This window comes from Bombus vancouverensis, chromosome 2 (assembly GCF_051014615.1).
Source record: "Bombus vancouverensis nearcticus chromosome 2, iyBomVanc1_principal, whole genome shotgun sequence".
Lineage (NCBI taxonomy): Eukaryota > Metazoa > Arthropoda > Insecta > Hymenoptera > Apidae > Bombus > Bombus vancouverensis.
The window spans coordinates 17,232,158-17,250,791 of NC_134912.1; the positions used below are offsets into that span (position 1 = coordinate 17,232,158).

Genomic DNA, 18,634 nt, shown 5'->3' on the forward strand with positions numbered 1-18,634 from the left:
TTTCTTATAATGTCATTGATGTCAGATAGGGTCTTATTTTATAACGCATGAGATCGTGTGCTATGGTTTGTTGTATTATTTCCATCGTAAGTGATTGATCGGTTGTGTTTTATTATTCCATGAGATATTTTGGAGGAAGGATATTATGTGTTTCGACGAACATAAAAGAATAGGGATAACGACATCTTCTCTTTGATATTGTTTAAACGCTCATTATCGAAATTGTTTGAATAAGTGTCTAAAAATAAAATTTTTTAATATAGAGGATTTAAATATATCTTGAGTAATTAATCACTTTTAAATTGCGGCTATCATCTTGCAGGAAAATTGGGTAAGTTCTACAATTTGTATAACAGATTTTTATGAATGTGTTGTTCTTCCAGGGAAGCTATCTCGTCCGAGCGAAAAATTATTAAGCGGTAAGTTTTGTAGAATGAAAATCCATTGGTATCTTATTAAATAGAAATAAATGAACATCTCGATATATTATTAATCACACCTGTATTTCCAGTCTTCACATTATAAAACAGTTAAATTGGGTGACTGAATGTAAGATACTTTTTTTGTAGAGAATCACAGTGTTTGTGTAAAAATAAAGTGTGTGAATATAATCACTGAAACAAAAATGTGTTCAAAAAGTACAAAACTCAAGTCACATCAAGATCTCAATGGTATTATAAACTCTATATGCATTACTGTGAGAAAATTGTTATAGTTGTGCTATTTAGTGTCAAGTGCATTTGTTTATTTTCAAAAAAAGCACCTTACTAAAACACCTCGGATATATAATTCTTAAGTATATATAGTTTTGTATAATACTTATAATGTATATGTATGTTTATCACATTTTAAATAAAGGTAAGCTTAAATATTATAGATTAACATAATATATACGTAACTTCTTAAATCTTCTAATTGGCAAATTCTTTTAAGTAATAAACTCAAAAAACATGTTTATATGTATAATAAAAATGTTATGTCGTAGAATTTTTAACGTGTAATTTTATTTTTCCCTATTTTTAATATATAAAAACGTATAAGTGATTTATATTTTAGATATTCCATGCTATATAAAAAAGTATATTACATAATTTTACTTCTGTTCTTATTTTTTACGTAACAATGAAAATGAAAGTAATTCCTACGATTACACAATTTTTCAATTTAACATATGAGTTATAACTAAATGTTATCAATGTAATTTGTATATTATGGCTTGTAATGGGGTTTATGTATAAGGGAAAAAGCTGTCAGCGTATACGATAATAAAATCATATTAACCGATATTTATGAGCTATCATAACCCATGTCAGTAATCTTAAGTGTTTTGTATTGATCAACATCAATATTAAGAATTTTTCTTTTATTGGACGAAATGAAGAACATAATTTAAGACTAATTTGAAATTCGTAACTAATTGAATTGTTCTTAACTCTTTACTAGCATTGAACGATACTGGAGTCGCAGAGGTTACTGACTCACTGATATTTAATTCTCTAAAAACCAGATTTATAACTAAAAATTACTGACAGCATATTTTACATATGCCACATCATGGTATTATATGTATAATAATAGCATTCCTTTCTATGTTTCATACTTGCTTATTCGAAAAAGTATCTTAATATTAATTTTACACTTTCGAAAAAGATATAAAACTTTATCGTTGATTTTTCTTATTCTTTAGATAACGTATAAATATCTCTTGTAGCATTCTAAGCAATAGCCTATCGTTTCCACTGCACTAGTATCACTAGTGCATTTGAACAAAATCTTGAAGATGTTTTGGGACAGACTCAATATCGTATGCTTTTCTTACTACTCTCGCTGCTAGACAGGTGAGTTTGATGTATCTCATGGGATATATCGAATCATATGGGTATTTATTCCGTACTAAAGCCTCATACACGTTGTTACTCCATATCAATGATTCGAATGTGCTACCCATTTTATTAACAGCATCAATATGTGCACCAGCATCAAGAAGAATATTAACAAGATCGATTGACGGATGGAACATAGCAGCAAGGTGTAATACCGTACTTCCGGTAGCATCTTTTGCTGAGACGTCAGCGCCAACTTTTAGAAGAGCCTTTATTAACTGAGGAGAAGGAAACCTAAATGACGGAGATCTAGGACCAGCTCCGAATATAGTATTTCTTTCGCTAAAAACTAAATGCAACACAGTCCGATCCTACACAAAAAAGAAAAAGAAATTAATCTCTCAAAAAATTAATATATTTTTAATCGGTAAATAAATTCCTTCGTATTAACTTACGTTATTGTCTTTGGGATTTGCTCGAACTAATTCATAAAGCGCTTGATGCAGTGCAGAATATTCCGCAGTGTCTTCTTCTGGCATTTCGTGAGTCAATAAACTTGCTAGGTGTAAAGTGGTGATGAGAACTCTGTTTAAGTAGGCAATATCACGTCCACGAGCTGATCCTTTGTCCAACATTTGTTTTCCTAATTTCACTTCCAAAACCTGCAATAATATAGATTGTATATTGCCATTTGCAAACAAATAACGAATATCCAGTATATTTTTGAAACGTACAGCTTTCTTGAACACTCTAAGAAGTTCTTCTTTCTGAATCTGTGGTACTCTACGTCCTGCATTTATTTGTCTACCTATCATAAAAGTAAAGAGTTCGGTAAAACTAAAAAGTGAACTCTGGGTCATTGGATCGAGTGGTTCCAGCATGCTTTGCTGCATATCTAAAGCATAGTTCCAAAGTTCTATACAACGACTGAACATTCCACCATCCGCGTATACAGCTCCTCTGTAGCGAATATAATAACTGGTGTCAGGATGAGCTGGTCCTAATATTCGTTCTCTAATTACAAGTGCCTGCATTCGCATTTCATCCGGATCGTTTAATAATCCATCCAGTGCTTCAGGATCGGTAATTTCCCGTGCAAAATCGTAAGCAGCTACAAGTGGTGGTGGTCCTGGTTTCGGTATCACTGGATCACTTTGATATCTGAAGTACAACATTGACAAATATTTCAATAATCTATAAATATTATAAAATATAGAAATTATACGTACACACATGTATTGTACATAAAGGATGCCCCAAAAAGATGTATATACACTTTGAATGATTATAAATTGTTATACCATGCATTCGTGAGATATTTAGGGGTGAAGAGGACTTTTATTTCCAACAAGGTGGTGTACCTCCCCACCACCATCGTGAAGGTCTGCCTTCATGAATATTTGCCGAACCGATAGATTGAAATAGAGATAATGTTGAATACTTCCAGCGATTCCCAGGCCTCGATGGACTTTTTTTTATGGGGATTCATCAAAGAGAAAGTTTATGATACAAAAGCGGCAATAGTTTATGAATTGAGATCAGCTATTAAAAGACTATGTATCGAAATACCGAACCAAATGATTCGTTTTGTTTGCGATTCCATTGCTCTACTTTGTCAGCAGTGCCTGGATCGTTCAAAGGTCATCAATTTGAGAACATTTGTGATAACTAAAAAATTTCGATATCTGTCTTCTTTGATTCGGAGTTTTAATCTTACTTATACCTTAATAAATACGCTAAATTTATAACCATTCGAAGTGTGTATAAATTTCTGGGCGTGTATTGCTGAAATTCATTTGTTTCTACAAAATTGTACATACCTTTCGTTCATTGCTTCTTTCCAGCATTGAAGTGCTCCCATCATGTCTCTCCTTTTATCCACATATGTAGCGCCCAGTAATTCCAGTGCGTCTATGCGTTCCTTGCGATTCACCAATTGCGGCATACTGATAAAGTATTCGACAATGTGTTTATGACCTGTAAAATCAGAAAGACTTTGTGATAATTCACTTCCTACTAGAGAGTTTCCTCGTTCACTTAATAAAACACTCAGTTAAACATTAATTGTAATCGTCTTAAGGAAACCTTCGGGGTTGTGCGTGGAACATTCTGCTTTAACCTGTTACTGCTGCCGTAAGGAGTGGTGACATCCCGTAGGAGTCCACGTCCATTCGGGCACCATGCTTGAGGAGTACCTTCACGACTTCTAGAGATCCGCTCTCAGCACAATCGTGAAGTGCTGTGTTACCCTTTATGGATTTTCGGTTAACGTTCGCTTTCAGGGTAAGTAGGAACTTGACGATTTTAAGATGACTTTTGTAACAGGCGATCATCAGACTTGTATGACCATGACGGTTTGCCATCTCAATATCTGTAATCAAACAGCGTATTCATCGTTAATTGCATTTTTTTTTTAATAAGAAAAATAAAGCATTATTACTTCACGACATTTATCATAATACAGAAAGTTTCTATACTAATCGGAAGTTCTACGGTGACTACATCAATGCACACTTTTGTTTACAACTTTAGAAAACAGTACATGACTGTTAGAAGATGGAAACGTTCCGGTTGTTTTTAAGAGATATTTGAGTGATTCATACCTGCACCGTGATCCACCAAAAATCTAACAATATCGAGGTGGCCGTCGAAACAAGCTGCTCGTAGAGGAGTGGAAAGTGTTTTAGTGGTGGCATTTACCCGGGCGCCATTTTTCACTAGTAACTTAACTAAAACCAAGTGACCGGCAGCTGCAGCACACCACAAAGGTGGCGCGCGCTCGATCATTTCTCCATCGAACATCACTGTTGAAATAAACGAAATATTACAAATTATATTAATCGAACAATATCTCAACTAATATTATTACATAAGAAAAATATCAAGGATAAGTTTTAACATGAGTTACGATCAACAGATAAATTATTCGAATTAGAAATAGATCTGATATCAGTTCGTAGTTACGATCGAATTCGTTCGATAATTATCGAATTTTAACACTTAGCCAATCGAATAGAGAGATCTCCCCTCTGTGAAGAACCGAATGCGTGACCGAATGGGGAGATCTTCTTGACTTTAGCAACGCGTTTTCCTTTTTTTTGTTGTTATTATCAGTTATTGTTTACCTGGAATTATTCCCAATTAATTGCGCCACTTTTTCTGCTTTTATAAAGTACAGTATATAACAAAGTAAACCAATTTAGCGGTGTTAAAATTAATGAAAAAGTTACACTATCAGCATGACTAAATAAAATTATAATCGAACGATACCACATTGTAAAAAAATATTAAAATGCATTATGAATTTTTAATTTCACGTTCAATTCGTGTTACTTATCTTTAGCCAACTTTAACGTTTTTAATTATACCTATATTTTTTTTATACTTTTAATATATACTTTCAATTTGATGTTTTCTATAAGCAATATGTGAAATCGTCAAATAAAATCATTACCGCAAAATATAATTAATCACTTAAATAATTGTTACACTTCTTTGTTTTTTAAGTAATGAATATTAGTCTTTGATGCTTGGAAAAATGCGCGGTGAACAGCGTATAGGTTGGCTTATCCGAGCGCGGTTGGCTAAATGTTAAGACATGTAAATTACAAAAAATATGCCGTATATACTATTTTTAGAATGTTCTAATGTTTTTATTTATCAAAATTTCAGAATTACCGACATCAGTTACATTTAAAATTCAAGTTTTGAAGGATATGTAACCTAACAGGTTATAATACATATATATATAACTTTACCGACGAACTTGTACTACTATTTTCGCAACTCATTTCGAATATTACGATAGAAACTACTTCAGACAATTCTGTCATCCAATCATTTCACGCCATTTGGAATACTACAATGGTGAAGGTGAAACATTAGGTTGAAGATTTATAGGCTTACGGAAGCACATTTATGTACGTCCTCGATTTCGCCACAATCGATCAGCTTAAGCGGTTGTAATTTGAAATATGCTGACATATATGAAAAATTTGACAAAGACAGTTTTATAGCGCAGTCACGATTTTACCTAAACCAGGTTGATTGACATTCGCTCCACATTTTTCAATAAGGTATTCAGCCACGTCATAATGTCCATTTCGGCAGGCGATAACTAACGGTGTCGTACCATGGCTTGTTGTACTGACCAACTTCACTACCTCATCTTTCTCTCGATGTTCCAGTAATTCCTGTAACAGATAAATTATGCGTTTCGTTTTTAAAGATATCAATGGTTTCGTGTCAAGAGTGGACAAATTGAACAAAATTGTCCGCCGTTGTTTTTGTTTCTGAGATATAAAATTATATAGTTCCGATCTATCCGAATGATAATTGAAGAGTACACGTAATTAGCGACGTTTTTAGATACGTCGAACAATTTGTTTAAAGAAGATCGACTATCGTGTCGTATTATTAATTGGGCTATGCTTAATCTCTCTTATCGAATCAGCTCCACAATTGATATTTGCACTGAAACATGTAATTCTATGAAAATACCACGGCAATGGATACTGCGAATATTTCAAGGAACAAAGAATCGATAACGACGAATGAAAATCGTACGTATTGTTGTATCAGGTTGAATTTTGAAAATATAACGTTTTCGAATAATTGCTATAATTCTCTTTAAACTTCATTGTTTCGCTAATCGCTGCTGTACCTTTATCCGTTATTTTCAAATCACAATTTCTCAAAATTTAGAAAGCGAATTTAATGAAATGCTTCGTAATCGCTTATTATTAAACTAGTTACTAACTAAACTAACTAACTAATTAAACTAAAATAAATGTGAAAAGTAATATCCACGTTGGAGGAGAGAAAATTAACGCGCATCAACGATATTTCCCTCGCCGTGTATAGCTTTTCTTAAAACGTATATGAAAAAGATAATTGACGTATTCCACTTATTAACGGTATTGGTAGTGAGCGTACAATGAAAATTGCTTCGATGACTTAGGAGAAAATGAGTTATGCACTTCATGACTGAGAACAAGCACAGAGTCACGGAGTTGCTAAACTGAAAGCAGCGTCGTTAAGTTACGATCAAATAGAAAATTTGGCCTAACTTTGTTCGCTACCACGAAGGCACAGTTCTGGAAATACGCGTTTCATATTTTCACTGACTTACGTTCGACAGTAAGGACCCCGTGTTGAACCGTTTGATAGAAACTTTGTCCTTAGACGAATCAACCGTACGTTTGTTGACAGAATCGACAACGACTCTCGTGCTACTGGAATAATATGCCAACTAGACGTGAATTTTGAGCTGACAACTGAACTTGGACGAATTACCGCGATCCACGCTCACCAGCGACGGATCCTTCGTTCGACGAATAATAAATATGTAAAATTCGCCAGACTCTTGTCTTTATATAATCACAGTATAGCACACTCCTACAGAGATCTCTCTCTTTTCAAAGCTTCGCTATTCTCTCTTGCGATTCTTTATTTTTCTGTCGTCATCATCTTCTTATGATTACTGATTCTCGCACAGTCCAGCCGTTAAACCTCGGTTCACATTAATTTATTTAATATTTATTTAAATTTATACAATTTCCTCCTACTTTTATTCTCAATTCTCTTGTCAACGAAACGTTTTTTTAAGTGTTTCACTTTACAAGACTAACTCGAGCGTTACAATTACCAATTTTCGACGGTTATTCGCGGACCAAGATTTTTGTATAATATGTAAACTCGTAACGAGATATAAGGTCGGTGAAACATTCGTACAGACGACACGTGGAGATGTCGGGGCTTAGAGTATCTCTCGCGTCCCTGAACTATAGGTCGATAATATTTGTACCAGATGATCTGTACGCGAATACGGAAAATTTTCTTCGTAAACACAGCCGCAAATTTCCGTTTCCTCTTGGCACAATAATTAGTAGAAACACGTAGCGAATTATCAAATATTAATCGTGTCTTCGACAACAGAATGCAAATTTCGAGAATATAAATTTCAGTTTTTACTTGTTTTCGTTGAGTTTCGTCGTTCACAATACCGCGAGCTGTCGCCGCTTCTCGTATTGCCACGTACGTACGTTTTGCAATTTGACGCAGAAAGTTGAAGGAAAAACAGGTAAATATTAAATAATTGTCGGCGCGCGTTCGGTGTATTGTTCGCGAAGTAAACTTTTATACATTGTGTACACAGCGGTGAAAAGCGCCTGTATACTCGGACCACGTGATGGCTGCGAGGTCTTAACGAGACCGAGTTTTAAAGATACCGCGAGGTGACAGAATTCTTGCGTCACGTGGCCGGGTAAATTTACCGAAGAACGAAAAAACTGCGTCAATACGCAAAACCAAATTGTCATCGGTGACTTTCGATGCTCGCTCGAAACAACGTACACTTCGACTGACCGAAGCCGAAAATCCTTAAGTAGCAGTTGGTCTCCGGAGAAATCATCGTTCACCACCACCGTGGGTACGTGTAGATCCCGTTAAACGAATAATCGATGACACTGGGCCCACGTCCGCGAACGGTGAATGGACAAACTGTTGTATACTGAAAAGAGGCTGAGAGAAGGGAAAAGGGAGCGCGAGACGAACAGGCTTACTTTACTCTGACGTTTCCCCGTCTCATCGTTTATTACTTTGTCTTCTCTTCTTTTGCTCGGTTGCCTGCTTCTGCAGCTGTTTTTCTATGCCTCGTGCATACACCTTTCTCCACCTTGGTTTCTCTATGGTAACTCTCTTTCTTTAGAATTACGCGCGTACACGCACGCGCACACGGATCGCAACGTAAAACAGACAGCAGATTCCGTTATACCATTGACCGATATTCTTTTTCGTGGGCCCGCCCGCTGCTTTTTGGGTCTTGCACCGGCAAGAAATCTAGGCAACGAGAACGAAACGCAACGAAACGATTCCCGTCGTAAAGACCGAACTTGGCTTAACGGTGAACTATATGATTGACCTCTTTACTACAGACATACCATTAAGTCATTAACGTCGAGTGAAACAACCGTTTTAGATATATTTTATGGACGCGAGCAAGTGTTGCAGACAATAATTCACGAGGAAGAAACGAATCGATCTGGGTGAAACGAAAGATATCGGACTGTAACACTTTGTCGGACATGTATATAAATCACTACATCAAATTACGGCGTTGCGAATCATTATAAAATGAAGATATGATGTAAAATATGTTGTGTTGTAAATGTATATGTAAATGTATTATATCGTTATGTTATTATTATATTAAGTATCTTCTTCTCCGATCTTGCACCAAGTTCCGGCTCTATGATACATGCATTACCTACTTTGATTTTTCGATTCTCGCTTAAAACCTACATTCCCAATACGTAAAATATAAATTTTACCATCGATTTTATCATCAATCATACGCATCCACGTTGTATTCGTATAAATATACAGGGTGGTTGGTAACTGGTGGTACAAGCGCAAAGGGGGTGATTCTACGTGAAAAAAGAAGTCGAAGATATAGAATAACAATTTTTCGTTCGAGGCTTTGTTTTCGAGAAAATCGACTTTGAATTTTCGCTCGGTACGCGTGCGGTACGTTATAACGGAGCTCACTCTATTGATGGAAAAATTAAAAAAAAATTAAAAAGAAATTAAAAAAAAAATTTTTTTATTCTATATTTTCGATTTATTTTTTGCGTAAAATCACCCCCTTTCCACTTGTACCACCAGTTACCAACCACCCTGTATATCAAAGGAAAATAAAGTTTTGTCGTCGAATGTAAAAATTATTGCCTTCTAACGACCAAAAAAAAAGAATTACTCTCCTACTCGTAGCTAATTTTTACGATTGAACGAAATACAATTTTTTTGTATTATTTACACTTTATATTGAATTTATATAAAATTGAATATTTCGATTATTGAATTTATCGTGTAATAAATAATACAATAATAATAACAATAACCATACACAATTTGTGTTATGTATAATCTGTTAAAATATAATATATATAATATATAATAACGCTGTTAAATTATTAACGTTATAGAATTGCTACTGTGCCTACTTATTAGGCCGCATTTGTCTACCGAAGTATCTTATCGCTCTAATTATTGACACAGTGTATTAACCATTAACAAAAGATAATAGCTAGTCAGTTAGTTTTACCGGTTTTCACCAGATTATTATCGAACCTCTCTCTGTTTCTCACACACGCGACGTGAAACCTATTTACTTTGTTAGTTTGACTAAATTGCATTTTCTTCGCATTCCTTGTATATATTCAATTATCATGTTAATAACCGCCTGTATTCTGTTAAATATTTTAAGTAAGTCACGTTTCCGACACGTTTTCAGCGTTTAAAGCGAAGGACATTTCACTTTACCCTATCGTTAATCATCATATTTTTAACGCTTGCACGATAAATTCATTTTATAACTGCTATTGTAGATTTTATGGCTATTCTGTTTATTTCACATTCTCTTGGATATAGGACGAACGGTATACGTCTATTTGTTAAGAAAATAGAAACTATCGATGATGTCTTCGTAGGCGCAACAAGTCCAAGAAGAAACTACAGTGAATCAGTTTCTATAACCGGACGATACTACCGGCTTAGCAAGGACGTGAAATTTTTTCGATTTTCGCGAAAAGCGATGCAAATGTCGTATATATTTTTAGGCCAAAAGTAAACCGATTACTCTTTTGTGTTTGAGTTAATAGGCAGAATACTTGATAGAGATCTTGCGATCTTAATCGACAGATCGAACAAGTACAGTGGCAATGATAGTAACGATAGAAGATCATTTTTAAAAAGTTCAAACTAATAATATTGCAATATTATATAATACGTGCAAAGTTTCAAGCTTCCCTTTCTCGTCCCAACTTCTTTTCTACCCTTTCTATCTCCCGTACTCTTTCATTTTGCTCTTCTTCCTTATTTTCAAATCTATCACACGTGAACACAACTAAGTTTCCCTAATAATAAAAATAATAAATTGTTAGAAACATTCGGAATATTATATATTAGAATAGTTCAGAAACGTTCAGAATATATATATTATATATTCTGCGACAAAGAATGATTAAATTCTTAATTAATAACTAGAAACGCTTTATTCAAATCTTTCTACGTTCGAAGTACGAGATTTTACATTCATTAAAATGTATCGCAACACTTTTGGCGTGAATTATAACTGGCATTTCGTGACTGCAAAGTAAGAAACTGAATAAAACTATTTTATGAGACGTTATCTTGAGACGTTGCTTCGCGAATATTCAGTAAGAAATGCGAACAGGTAACTTGTAACGTGTATCTGTCACGGAATTCATATATTATTCTCTTCCGTTTCAGATTGCAATCTCGACTATTTGAGGTTCACTGAGTACAATTTTTTTCCCTTCGATATTGTACATACTGTCCTTGAACACATTTCGTATTCGCATGTCGGTTGAAATATACACGTGACTATCTCGTGTACCCTACTATAAAATAAAAACTCTGAAATTCTATGACAGTACGGTGAATGATACTTCTTGCTATTAAACTTGGAACAAGGAATAAAATTCTCTTAAATAGAAGCGACCTGGAACAAATATGTATATGTAATCTCTTGTGCATTTGAATGGCGAATTTGAAAATAATTAAGAAAATCAAATTTCTCCTTTACGCTGCGTCGTTTCGAATGTTGGTCTTAAAATTCAAGTTTCTGCTAAACATCGGGTACTTTGACAAATTATCGGAAGAAATCTTTTTCAGAAATGTTCGTTTCGCGAAAATTTATATTCACGGTATGTAATTCATAAGATGTAACAGATATAAAAGAAAAGGACATCGACAATTTAATCAGCTGACCGAAGTACAATAACCGTACAATATCCAAGGAACCTAGAAATTTCAATGTCGTAACATACAAATTTTAATAATTTAAATAACTCGTTTCTAATCTTATCATTTGAAATTCTGACGTGGAAACATTTTCATATGTATAAAGAATTCGTTGTACACTCCGCGATTATGAAGAGATTACAGCAATTGTATAATTCTAGCTTCAAAATGAAAAAAAGAAAACTATGCCAAGTTTCATTGTTTCTTTATCCACTGCACTTTGTCGTTTTGCCTCAGGGAAAATTACGTCAATTTCAGAATAATTATAAAATATGTCGATAGCGTATACGTAACATAACAAAAAGTAAAGTTAATGTCAGCGCCTTAAATAAGCAAATATCACTGACTCCGGAGACAAATATTTCGTAACGTCTAACACCTTCCTGCAATCTAACTTCAAGTTAAATACTTACTTCAAGATGATCTAAGTACGCGAATGTGCATCTTAATCTATTTATAACGTGTATAACATGATATACATATATAATGTATACATACAGGGTGGTTGGTAACTGGTGGTACAATCGGAAAGGAGATGATTTTACGCGAAAAAAGAAGTCGAAAATATAGAATAAAAATTTTTTTTTTTATTTTTTTCCATCGAGACAACGATCTACAGTGAGATCCGTTATAACGAGACGCGATAAAGTGCATGCGTACCGAGCGAAAATTCAAAGTCGATTTTCTCGAAAACAAAGCCTCGAACGAAAAATTTGTATTCTATATTTTCGACTTCTTTTTTCGCGTAGAATCACCTCCTTCCCTATCCGCTTGTACCACCAGTTACCAACCACCCTGAATATTATTATTAATTTTTTATTGCCGGCTACAAAATGAAATTAGTTTACACAGCTTTTTCATTCAACATCGATATACACTGGATTATTACAATACACGTATACGCATACATTAGTATATTATAATTTGTTGATCATGATAAAAATTAAACATCAATATTGATTACAACGCGTATCACGCAAAATAGTCCGTCATTTTGTATTATTTCATTATGTTATTTCTTAAAAATATTTTCCCGTTGTTAGTTTTATTCCATGGAAATTCGAAAAATTCGAATTTTTAATTTAAAGATATCCGACCCTGTATTTCGATCATAATGGGGCACGAAATGCAGTTTTTGTTTCTGGCGAATAATAAGACATTCTAGAAATCCATCTATACAGAACGATGGAAACGCGATCTATGGATAAAATTGCCTGTAACCAGAGATGAAACCATACACTTTCTCGTAACTCTGCGCTTCAAACCAGCATTGATTTTGCCCGTATAATCGTCGATATCGTGCTCACATTAACGATCAATTTTGCAAATTTTCAGCGTTAATTAACTTTCCTGATGTGCATTTATATGTTTACACGATGCACGTTGTGGTAATTATCTTTTTTTTTTCAGTTTATAATATTCGTCTCTTAATTATCTTTAAAATTGAGTTTTCTATTTTTCTTCGAGTGGATTTCCCACAATCCTGTACTATTGGAAAGCTATTAAACCTATTTGTATTATCTCTAACCTTGACACAAATTTAGTTTTTAACGCTTTGAGTGCTATGGATGAACTCTTTCATTAATACACGAGACGATACATGTGCATTTCTTAACAACGGCGATAAACAAAGAAATGAAAGTCCGTTTATCTTCTGTATACTTCGCGGGGAGTCGTAATTCTTATTACACTGCGAGAATTATGATTATATAATATCGCTTTAACGATGTATCTTATCTTATGTATCTATTAGATTGTCCCACGATTGTTTTTCTTTTACAAACATGAAACCTAAACTGTCGAATATCGTGCTCTTTATCTTAATAGAACAAAATGGATCGTATATAATTCGACGAAATAATATAAAACGAAAGAAACTTTTAGCTCTTATACATATATTAAACTATATTGCTTTAAATAACGAATAATATTCCTGTGCACTCTATTGTCGCCGCCGTGACGACATCGTAAGTGGAAGTAACAGCTCCGCTGTCGTCGCCGGGGCGACATTTTAAATACGATTGTAAATGGTCTCGCAGTACCTGGTAGCTCATAGCAAAAATGATTCGGAGTTTCTGGTAGGTCACCGGGATATTCGCAGTGCAGAGAAATATTATAATAGTGCCGTATATAAATCATTAATTTTTATTTAAAAAAGTATTCCCTCCTCAACGATCGCAACAGCTAGGCGCGTGCCATCTACGCGGATAGCTTCCGCCGGAAGCATTAACTCAAAGGGTTAAATATCTTTATGTTTTCTCATACTAATAAGGATTACTCACTTCACATTCACTTAAAGAATATTCTCATTATTCTCATTCCTTTTTAAAATTCTTTTGTAGTAAGAAGCTAATGGTTCGCCTTACTTCTTTCAACTTTTCTTACTTCCTTGCATATTACTACGCATATATGGAAACATTCGAATAATTGCAAAAAAGGATTCTCTGCCTAACTGCACGGTCGTCGTATCTCCATTGCAGGTGGGGGGCTTCTTCCTGACGCACCGGAAAGCTCGAGAACCCGCCGTGATCAAGTAGCGTAACATGATCCAATTTCAGATATCGTTGGGACATCGTATCTAGGTACTAATTCGAAAGTAAAATTTTTTTATTTTTGACCTTTTTTAAACGAAGCATTTACTAACGCATTCGTGAGTATTTTTTGATTAAAATGACACCAAACACGATATAATTTGAATTATACTTACTTATCGATACGTATTTATTTGCCATTAATTAAGCGAGGGAATATGTTCCAAAGTATATCGTGTTTGATGTCGTTTCAATCAGAAAAACGTAACAAACGCGTTGATAAACGTTTCGTTGATCACAAATCAAAAATACAAAATTTTGCTTTTTCAGTTAATATTCTCGGCCAGTTTTTAAGTAGTTTGCCGAACGCTTCGACTCTCAGTCCCTCTTTCTCTTTCACTCGCGTCGTCCTTTTCTACGTTCGGCGCGTTTAAGATCGCAGTTCCGAGAAACAGAACCGTTCTCTGTATCTCCATAATCGCGACACTTGGGTCTCGATATTTGTACAATTATCGAATGTTTCCAAGTTCAGCGGATCTAAGATTCGATAGGAAATAGTTCGCATGAATCATTTTAGCTCGACTCTATTAATACACCAGACTTTAGTGACTAGAATAGTAGAGCCTCGTATATAAAACCAATTGTCGGAGTGTCGCTGTTTTTCAAGTGCGTTGGCCTCGGAACAGCTGCTTCGACTAGTCAGCATGACAATTAACAAACGTGGCTGGAAACTGCGAATAATATATTTTGCTCTTGCCGATCGAAAGATCCGTCATAAATAAACATGTATCGCGTGTATACCCGGTTTATTCAGAAATAGTAAAAACAAAAGGCGTGTTCGAAGGAACGGAGGAAGCTGAAGAGTGCGGTATGGCGCGGTATGGCGCGGTATGGCGCGGATCAGGAGAGTTTATTTTTCTCCATGCAACGAACGCTGAGGACGCACGATTGCCTCAATGCAAATACACGCCCCTCAAAACACGGACGAGAAGTTCTATTCCAGGATCACATTCAACGTTAACAGATATACTGGACTTTCAAAAATTATGTAAATCCAAAGAACGAAAATAACCGCCGACGAAAAAGCCGCCGAACGACAAATTCTTTTAAAATTTTCAACTTCTTTGTAACCTTTCATCCTCGCTTTTCATTGTATTTTTCAATGTTCCTTTTAGTAAGCAGCAAATTAGTTTGAATTTTTTAAGTTTCACGGACGATAACCGACAAGTTCAGAAGGAAAACGATCCTTATCAAATTTTGTTCGTCATTGTAGAAATGGTAGAATCGTTATCGTAAAAAATCTTGATTTGTCGTTGAATGAAAGTTGGAAAATCAATTTTAACAAAATAACTTTTGATAGGAGATCCGCAAATTGTCCTTTCGGGGTGCGTATAGTTACTCGCAGATCTAAATACTCACAGCTATTGCGTATGATGAATATTTTGTTGAAGAAAATTGAAACGTAATGTAAAGAGATCAAAATATTCTTCTATTTTTTTTTCTTCTGTTTCTAGACTACCACGAACGATGAACGTCGCGGTACAGAATTGTCAAAAGTATCCTGTTTTTCTTTCAGCATAATGGGTATTTCACTTTAATATCCTTCTTTCGTTATCTATGCGAAAGTAAATAAGTGCAATTATTCGAAGGTACTAATTTTCCTTCATAACAACCAGGAAAAGTAACGCTGAGAAACGCGTGTGTAATTGCAGAGAAATTCTTAAATGTAGCCGCAGGTCATCCTGTTATAATACACAAGTCTTTATATGAAATCTTCGCCATTACAAAAACTTGTTCCATTTCAACAACTAAAATATTCCTACCGTTTTAAAACTGTTGTCTCGATATTTCACGAATAAAATAGATATATACTTTAACCTACTCGGTATATCTTAAGAACATATGTTTCTTAATTTCAAATACGTTCCAAAAATTCCTCGTCACTCGATCACGAGATTTTGTCCTATATTTTTATAAAAATTATTGTCAACGATTGTGTGACGTTACGTGATTTGCGATGAAAAATATATCAAAATTCTAGGATATAATTGCGTTAATTAGAGGTATGCAGGTTTTTAACGGTAAATTATGCAGTTACCTCGTTTTTGAAAAAATTGCTGCACATCATCGAGATAAGAAAATAAAAACGCTTCAACGTTATATATAAAAGTTATTTAACGTTTTAGGTATTGCTTGACTGAAGAGATTGTATGATCGCAGCTTTGCATAATAAATGGCGTGCAACTTCATGTTCAAGAATAGACTAACGTCATTAACATATCTCACCGACTTTTAATTCCTTATCGGTGCTTTTAATGATTTCAAGTTGTGAAAGTATTGTCAACAAAGTGAAGAAGCATACATAAGAGAAATACATAATCAACGAAGTGGAATGCAAAACTCACTCGTGTAAAATAATCTTCATCGTTCACCTCGTACTCCATTTTCTCGTTCTCCTTTTCTCCAGGCACAATTAACGAATTTGCCTCTCGGCCGGATATATTTTTTAACACGCGCGATTACTGAAATAGCTGTATTTAAGTGACCCGAATAGCACAACGATTATACGACTCGTGATTTCAGTATCTGTCTTATAAAGTACTGTAAAGTAAAAAAACTGTCTAATAAAGTAAAAGATCTGATCGTGATCTATTTATTATAATCTATTCTCCATCTATTTTAGAATAATTCAGTCATTTTACTATATCTCAATTTTACGATTATTCTGTTTGGCGTACAAAGATTTCAAATTTTATACGATTGCAAAATTTCGTTCAATTAAATACACTGAACACGACATAGAATATGAAATTCTACGTAATTTAGAAATTCCATTCAATTAAGCACAGTGACCGTAAAAACAGTTAAAGAAACAGCAAAATATTTTTCTTCCAGATATACATATCTTTTATGGTAAACACACTCGCGGAATGGTTCACTCTGCCACGACATCAACACCTTCGAAATATAGCAGTTTATCATCGTCTAGACGCGAATGAGAGAACACTTCTAATACGCATGAAACGCGAAACTGAATGTGTAATGCGACCAACTTAAAAACGAAGAGTTTATGTAGCTGAACTTCGATCACGCGAGAGGTAATTAGAAACTAAACGAGACGACCGATTGGTAATCGATGAGCCGACCGACTGACAATCGCACAGTGACCGACTGATCTGAGACCGAGGAAATAAATACAGAAAATGACGCTACGAGCTCTGGTAAAGGAAAGAACGAGCGAAGCCTGTTATTTGAAGCGACACTGTTCGTTTGGAACTTCCCCGAAGTACGCGTGCCGCGAGATTCTGACGAGCTAAGCGAAAGAGTAGGAGAAAGATAGATCGTGCAGTGAAAGAGGAAAGGAGGGACCTTCTTTACCAGGTGCAGGATTGAAAAGAGGTGGTCAGCTCGAACACAGGAATACGTATAAAATGCGAGAAAGTAGGCCCTGCGTACCGATATTTATGCAACAGCACCGACGGTCGCATAAGCAAGCTTATGCGCCAGAACACCACCGTGTACACTTTCTAATTGTTCTTCCTGATCAACTCTTACCGGTTGTTACACAACAGAAATATAGTTGGCGCGTATGCGCGTTATGAGATACGTTCGCCACGTCATGCCTATCGTTCGTCGTGCTATATCGGCTTTAATATCGACTCCGTTCAAACGAAGAAAATCCAATTTTCCGAACTAATTGACAGACACAGACTCCGTTCGGGCAGCCGATTTTTCCGGATCACCGAACGATTACCGTTTATCTAGAGATTTAGCCATTAACACTACGTAATATTACGTAAAGAAAGCACACACAGGGGTTACGTATTCTAATGTAACGTCTTAAGTCATTTCACTTTAACAACTTTTTTTTTCTTTTTACTTAGGGAATAATTTTAAGAGATTGATCGTTTCAACATTCGTATACTTGTTATTCTTTCATTTTGTAGTTATTTTAGTTAGGATATCGTATTTTATTTTAGTAGAGATTTATCTCGTTTCTATTTTTGCTATCACTCCGTATATAGGAAATCGAGTAATAAAAATCTGAGACGACTGGATGATCGATAAAGCGCTTTGTACTTCGCCGACACATTGTTTACGTCGTTTTTTTGAAGAAGTATAGACCATCGATCAGTTTATCTAGAATGAACCATTAAATACATAGTTAAAAAAAAAAAAATAACCGGAGAAATGAAAAATACTTCCTTATTTACGTATCATAATCGATGTCGTTAACGACCACAGAGACAACATTAATAGGCTTATTGGTTCATAACACGCTCACAGTCTCAGATTCGAGTTGGCATGTAATTTTACAATATACGCGTGATATCGACTCGGACGTGGGGTACAAGTTAAAAACCGCGGTGTTTTAAAAATAGATTTTACAATAATTTACGTAAAGCACATCTATACTGGTACATGCTGATTCCGCTGCTCTATCTTTTACAATTA

General features: G+C 34.9%; 1 protein-coding gene across 2 annotated transcripts in view; it reads right to left on the bottom strand.

Moving 5' to 3' along the window:
• Positions 1–484: 484 nt before the first annotated feature.
• LOC117166651 (protein fem-1 homolog CG6966) overlaps positions 485–18,634 on the bottom strand; it is a 40,721-nt gene continuing 22,571 nt past the window's right edge. Inside the window, exons 1-8 of one of the 2 annotated variants that reach the window (XM_033350814.2) lie at positions 16,585–17,436; positions 5,857–6,016; positions 4,427–4,627; positions 3,943–4,194; positions 3,644–3,800; positions 2,558–2,984; positions 2,279–2,485; positions 485–2,194 (exon numbers count right to left, since the gene is read on the bottom strand). In XM_033350814.2, the coding sequence (XP_033206705.1) occupies positions 1,754–2,194; positions 2,279–2,485; positions 2,558–2,984; positions 3,644–3,800; positions 3,943–4,194; positions 4,427–4,627; positions 5,857–6,016; positions 16,585–16,623 (1,884 nt within the window). In that variant the 5' untranslated portion in view covers positions 16,624–17,436 and the 3' untranslated portion in view covers positions 485–1,753. Of the gene's footprint in view, positions 2,195–2,278; positions 2,486–2,557; positions 2,985–3,643; positions 3,801–3,942; positions 4,195–4,426; positions 4,628–5,856; positions 6,017–16,584; positions 17,437–18,634 lie in introns of those variants that run through there. The other variant, XM_033350813.2, reaches the window with a different exon arrangement.